This window comes from Macrobrachium rosenbergii, chromosome 7 (genome assembly GCF_040412425.1).
Source record: "Macrobrachium rosenbergii isolate ZJJX-2024 chromosome 7, ASM4041242v1, whole genome shotgun sequence".
NCBI classification, from domain to species: Eukaryota; Metazoa; Arthropoda; class Malacostraca; order Decapoda; family Palaemonidae; genus Macrobrachium; species Macrobrachium rosenbergii.
This window is the reverse complement of record NC_089747.1, coordinates 750,001-757,500: the sequence shown is the minus strand read 5'-3', so window position 1 is coordinate 757,500 and position 7,500 is coordinate 750,001. Positions and strand designations below refer to the sequence as shown.

Sequence of the window (7,500 nt, the reverse complement as noted above, 5' to 3'; positions counted from 1 at the left end):
AGAGAGAGAGAGAGAGAGAGAGAGAGACGTAATTCGAGTGAAAGAAGACTGTTTGGTTGTATAATTGTGTGTTTCTTTCAAAGAGAGAGAGAGAGAGAGAGAGAGAGAGAGAGAGAGAGAGAGAGATGTAATTCGAGTGAAAGAAGGCTATTTGGTTGTATATCTGTGTTTCTTTCAGAGAGAGAGAGAGAGAGAGAGAGAGAGAGAGAGATGCCTGTCTGTCTGTTAGAAGCTACGTTCATGTCCCCATTCCCCTAACAGCCAAACAGACCAAATTCTATGTCTGTCTGTTATCTTCCCTTCTCTCTCTCTCTCTCTCTCTCTCTCTCTCTCTCTCTCAGATATCAAATGTTGAGTCCTTTCCCAGCGGTTTTGGGATCCTCAAATTATATCGTGGGAATTTTGTATTTTTTGAAGCGTAAGGCTAAAGTCCTTCTTGTATTAGATATATTTACATTCATGCATACATATACATACATACATACATACATACATACATACATACATACATACATACATACACCTGGCCTGTGAGATCCCTTTTTTTCGTTGTTTTTCCCCCCAATATCTTCTGGCCTGGGCAAGTTAAGGTCGGAAAGTTTGGTCGGATCGGTGGCTTTCACTCTCAAAAAAAGAAAATAAAAGTAAATAAATAAAAGAAGATATTTCTAGTATCAGATATGTTTTCTTCTTCTTCTTCTTCTTCTTCTTCTTCTTCTTCTTCTTCTTCTTCTTCTTCTTCTTCTTCCATAAATCAAATGAGAGTCTGTGGTCTTTAGTATCAGATATATTTTCTTCTTCTTCTTATTCTTCAGCAAATCAAATGACTGTGGTCTTCAGTACCAGATATGTCTTCTTCTTCTTCTTCTTCTTCTTCTTCTTCTTCTTCTTCTTCTTCTTCTTCTTCTTCTTCTTCTTCTTCTTCTTCCGTAAATCAGATGTGATTCTGTGGTTCACGGTAAACTAATTTATGGCGGTCATGGTACTCCCATATGTCAGGAAACTAAGTGATGTGTAAATTTCCGTATTTATGAGCAATTCTTCTTATGTACGTATATACTTATTAATTAGCCAAATGTTCTCTGAGGTTTTTAGTTTTCTGTAAAAGAAAATTATTGTGCCGACTTTGTCTGTCCGTCCGCACTTTTTTCTGTCCGCCCTCAGATCTTAAAAACTACTGAGGCTAGAGGGCTGCAAATTGGTATGTCGGTCACCCACCCTCCAATCATCAAACATACCAAGCTGCAGCCCTCTAGCCTCAGTAGTTTTTAAGACCTGAGGGCGGATAGAAAAAGTGCGGACAGAAAAAGTGCGGAGAGAAAAAGGTGCGGACAGAAAAAAGTGCGGACAGAGAAAGTGCGGACGGGCAGACAAAGCCGGCACAATAGTTTTCTTTTACAGAAATTTAAAATGCTATTGAGTATATGACATGAAATACTAGTTATTTATAAAACAATAAGGATCATCTCTGTGAATTTTTTTTTTATAATTTAGAATTTTTTTGAAGCATCAAAATTAGAAGAGAAATTATTAGCAGGTATGAATGTTGTAACTCGAGAAGGAAATAATATTTTTAGTAAGTGATATTTATATATATATATATATATATATATATATATATATATATATATATATATATATATATATATATATATATATATATATATATATATATATATATATATTTTATATATATATATATATGTGTGTGTGTGTGTATATATATATATATATATATATATATATTTATATATATTATTATTATGTATACATATATATATATTATACATATAATTATTACACACACATATATATATACATATACATACATACATACATACACACATACATGAACACACATAAACACACACACACACACACAAACAAAAACTCCCTCAAACAAACCCCTCCCAAAAAAAAAAAAAAACCATGAACTTCGAACCAATCCGTCACTCTCCATCCATCTAACCCGTCAATTGCCTTTCTGTCTATTTCAGCTGGACTGCGGAGGACATGACGGTAGCCTGCCGTCAGCTGGGCTTCACGGGCGGCAAATATTGGGAGTGGCAGGACAGGGCGAACAATGACACTGGCACCCTCCTCTACGAGGCGCCCCAGTGCGTCGGCACCGAGGATGACGTCACTAGGTGCGCTTGGCACACCCACTCCATGGGGGGAGGAGTCTGCGGTAAGATGGTGTTTTTGCGGGGTCTCTCTCTCTCTCTCTCTCTCTCTCTCTCTCTCTCTCTCTCTCTTTGTGTACTGTATATATATGTTATTAAATCGTAATGTGTGTTTTTGTTTTTATTTGTTTTGTTGTAATCCAGCCTGGTTACGGTCTCTCTCTCTCTCTCTCTCTCTCTCTCTCTCTCTCTCTCTCTCTCTCTCTCTCTCTCTCTTTGTATACCGTACATAAATATATGTTATTAAATCGTAATGTGTGTGTTTGTTTTTATTTGTTTTGTTGTAATCCAGCCTGATTACGGTCTCTCTCTCTCTCTCTCTCTCTCTCTCTCTCTCTCTCTCTCTCTCTCTCTCTCTCTACATATTTACACACATACATTATGTAAATAAATTTCTGACTCACATCAGGATCGAATCCAGGTCTTTCAATTGAAAGGCCTAGTGGGCAACGCCCTTGCCTTTCAGTTGAAAGACCTGGGTTCGATCTGATGTGAGTCAGAAATTTAGTTCTATTCCACACGTGACTGTGTGTTGATTATTTCTAATATATATATATATATATATATATATATATATATATATATATATATATATATATATATATATATATATATATATATATATATATATATATATATATATATACTCGTCATATTTTTCAGAAATGCTCTGTCTTCCCTTCCTAACAAAGTAAAAAGTACAGAGAGAGAGAGAGAGAGAGAGAGAGAGAGAGAGAGAGAGATACATCAAGTCACTACACAGCAGTCACTCACTCACTCTCTCAGACCTTTTGTACCGAAGGATTTTCTCCTTCGAATAAATCCAGGACTTAATCCTCTTACGAGGACAGTAAGAAAAGGGGTTTCCTTTAATCTCCCCTCCTCCCCTTTCCCAAAAAAAAAAACACATCAAAAAAAGACAACAAAGGTTTTGCGAATTCAAGGAACGAGGAAACGCGACTTGTAAATCGACTAAAAGCTATTTTGCCTCTTCGTCAGAAGCCATTTTGATATTTTCGGGTCAGTGGTTTGCAATAATAATGATTTGCAAAAATAACAGGAAGTAAAACATTTAGACACTTAGGAAACAAAAGTAAGGTGTGTTTTTATTTTTGTTTTCGTTTTCGGTTTTTATTTGTGAGTTACTGAAACGAAAATAATAATGACTGAATTGGTGACTACGGGCGAAAGTTATCTACAGTTAATTAGCATCTAATAGAATACTTAGTGTATCCATACCGTCTAAATTGGTGGTATTATACGAGAGGGTCGAGATAGCAGATCTCTCTCTCTCTCTCTCTCTCTCTCTCTCTCTCTCTCTCTCTCTCTCTCTCTCTCTCTCTCTATATATATATATATATATATATATATATATATATATATATATATATATATATATATGTATGTATGTATGTATGCTAATAAATGTATGTGCATATATATCAATTTTTTTTTGTAATTTAGTGACCTTTCTCTCTCTCTCTCTCTCTCTCTCTCTCTCTAATCTCAACCTCTGACCTCTCTCTCTCTCTCTCTCTCTCTCTCTCTCTCTCTCTGTCTGTCCACAGGACTGGAACGTGAAGTCCCTAAGGTTGGAACTTTTTGCTACCTTGACTCTCTCGTATATTACTGTCAATAAGTGCCCTAAATAAATACAAAATAATAGTGTAGATGACTTATTATTATTATTATTCAGATGATGAACCCAAAGAATATTATGGTGTTCATTAGGAAGAAGTAAGAAGTAAATACAGAAAGAAGAGATCCCACGTATTAAAAAAAGAAAAAATAAATTAATAAATTAATAAATAGATAAAAATGTATTAAAGTGACAGGAGAGTAGTATTAGGGTGGTAATGCATTGCGTCTGAGCTTGAACTTCTGAAGAAGTTCCAGTTTCACGACCATTTAGCTGATGTCTGTTAATGCCAGTTATTTTCACGACCATTTAGCTGATGTTTGTTAATGCCAGTTATTTTCACGACCATTTACCTGATGTTTGTTAATGCCAGTTATTTTCACGACCATTTACCTGATGTTTGTTAATGCCAGGTATTTTCACGACCATTTACCTGATGTTTGTTAATGCCAGTTATTTTCGTTGTGCTAAACTCACAAAAAACTTGAAGTCCGAAGTGACAAACGTGCCCCCAAAACAATCAAGGGAATCGAAAACAATCGAGGGAATAAAAAACAATCCAGGAAATTAAAAATAATCAAAATGAAGAAACAATCAAGGAAATCAAAAACAATCAAGGATATCAAAAACAATCAAGGAAATCAAAACGAGTGAAGGAAATAAAAAACAAACCAGGAAATCAAAAACAATCAAGGAAATCAAAACAAAAAAGAAAAAAAACAATAAAAAAAACTATCAAGGAAATAAAAACAAAAAAGAAAATAAAAAACAAGTAAATAAAAAACAATCAAGGAAATCAAATACAATCAAGGAAATAAAAAACAATCAAGGAAATAACAAAACAAGGATATATAAAAAATAATAAAGAAAATCAAAACAATCAAAGGAATGAAAAACAATCAAGGAAATAAAAACAATCAAGGAAATAAAAACAAAAAGGAAATTAAAAACAATCAAGGAAATAAAAAACAATCAAGGAAATCAAAACACCTTTCTTCTCTTTCCTTAGTAACTTTGTATTTTTTTTTTTTTTGTTATTTGCAAACCACTGACCCATAAGAGTCCAAAATGGCTCTCAGTCGATATTCAAGTCGAGTTTTCTGTAGAGCGAAAACTCCCTTGTTGTTGCTGTTTTTTTTTTAGGATAAGGGGGGCGTTGACCCTTTCCTTACTCTCCCCTTTAGAGGATTAAATCCTGGATTTACTTCGGAGGAAACCCTTCTGTACGAGTCTTGCTGATTTGCCGAGTTACTGACTGACTGCTCTCTCTCTCTCTCTCTCTCTCTCTCTCTCTCTCTCTCTCTCTCTGTTTATACTGTTTATACTTTAAGGAAAGGGGAGGTGAACATTTCTGGAAAATAGGACGTGAATATTTTGGTACTGTTTTCTGTAGCTTTGAGTCATTTCTATATAATTTATGTATATATATATATATATATATATATATATATATATATATACACATATATATATATATGTATATATACTGTTTACATACACATATATATTTTTATATATATATATATATATATATATATATATATATATATATATATATATATATATATATATATATATATATAAATTAAACGCTGGATATCAATCCTGACAGCTTTCTACTTTCCATTTTCTGTTCAAAGCTATTTTCAGAGGACTGATGCATAGTGTGGTAGAAATTTACAATTATATACTTTGTATATATATATATATATATATATATATATATATATATATATATATATATATATATATATATATATAACCAGTATTTATACCTAATGTTTGTACTAATTGTTTAATTTTTCTGGTGGTACAGTCAGACACTAAAGTAAAGCGTCATTGCGATTGATAACAATTCACATATTTCTAAATCTGCACTATAACTCTGCATCACATCTCCGCAGACATGCACCCAGACCTCGGCCTGGACTGCGACGGGTACCACGCCCTGTGGAGGGGCACCAACTACTGGCGGGGCCTTCTCTTTGAAGACGCGGCCTTTGAGGAACACCTCTTCCAAGAAAACACTCTGTACCAGAAGGTGAGTCTAAGACGCCCATGAATAAAGGATTAGGCTCGTCTTGGAGGACCCTCTTGTTCTCCCTTGTGTAGAGTTGGCACAACGAGTTCTCGGTTTCTTTTCCCGTTTTCTGTTTCCCGTTTTCTGTTCAGGCTTTAGCTGGTGAGCGGAGGGGAATCTTTATGAAATTTTGATGGCTCCTGCAAAGCTCGGGAGGTGTTTTCTTAGAGAATTGTTTTTTTAAAATTTTAATTGGAGTGTGTGAGAAGTGGAAACTATTTTTTTGTAAGTGTTGCCTTAGTGCATATAGATATCCTTTTGCTTTTATTAAATTTGTTCATTAACCTCTAGAAATTATTATTGTAATAATATAGCTATTACCTTATTGCTGATAGACAGCCTTTTGTTTTTATTGAATTTGTTCATTAATCCCTAGAAAATATTATTACATAAACTAAATAGTTATTCTATAATCCCAACGTTTTACAATGAGTAAATACTATTTCGTAATTTAATCCTGCCTTACAAATCATAAATACGTATTTAAAGATTTCATTAATATTTGAGCTCTAAGTCATACCGAATTTCAGGCCATAACTGAATAAACTATCTCTAAAAAATTGGAACTTACTTCTCACTTCCTTGTTTCCAGTCCAGTGGGCTGTCACACCTTCTATACTTTCTTCATATCTGCGTATATATAAAGGTATTTGCATACCAATTGTCAATACATTTTTTAAGAGTTTGTGAAACAAAGCAATTACTCTAGAGAGTTAAATTTTTTCATTCCAAAAGTAACCTTAATATTCTTCACCGAAGCTCGCTCTCTCTCTCTCTCTCTCTCTCTCTCTCTCTCTCTCTCTCTCTCTCTCTCTCTCTCTCTCTCTCTGACACACACAGACACACACGCATATGAATATGTATGTATGTATGTATGTATGTATGTATGTATGTATGTATGTATGTATAAATAATCTTGCCCACATCTCAAGGCAATCTTCTCTCGTACGTCAGTCTAAAACTCCTAAATCTTTTGCAGAAAGCATGACGCGCCAGTATTGGTATCAAATTCCTCACTTCTTTTCTATCAACCTTTGAATCCGTTTGATTGACAGGTGTCAAAAACAAAGGCTGAGATTTCACACAGGAACAGCAAAATAAAAGCTTCAGTTTGTAACTGTACGTAGATCACATGACGTGAAACTTCAACCAGGTGGTTTAGAAATGCTTGCAGGAACGTGGGTTTAAATTTTAAATTGGTTTATGTAGGGGTGGCTTATGACAACTTATTATTTTGTAAGGTTTACGTGACATTACAAAGATCTTGTATATTATAATTATGTTTGATGCTATATAACTTGATTTACTTGTACTGATTTGTTTAGCATCAAAATATGCCTTTACGTTCAATTATGCATGCTGTGACATCACTGATTGTACATCTTTCTACATTGTTAAGTATATTATAACAGATTTTGCTGTCCAACCATTCTAACTCCATCTTTTCAGTCTTAATTAAGCGTGAATGGTCGATAGTACCACAGTGCTCGGCTTGACAGGCTAAATTTAATCAAAATTAAATCATCTCCCTTTTCTCTCTACGAGATCAAACCATATTATACAATGTCTTCCAAACTATTTGCTATATCATCTCTTCC

General features: G+C 34.1%; 1 protein-coding gene across 1 annotated transcript in view; it reads left to right on the top strand.

Annotated features, from left to right (window-relative positions):
• bark (protein bark beetle) overlaps positions 1-7,500 on the top strand; it is a 140,751-nt gene that overhangs the window by 76,345 nt on the left and 56,906 nt on the right. The window contains 2 exon segments of the mRNA XM_067106238.1: positions 1,998-2,188; positions 5,727-5,863. Coding sequence (XP_066962339.1) covers positions 1,998-2,188; positions 5,727-5,863 — 328 coding nt within the window.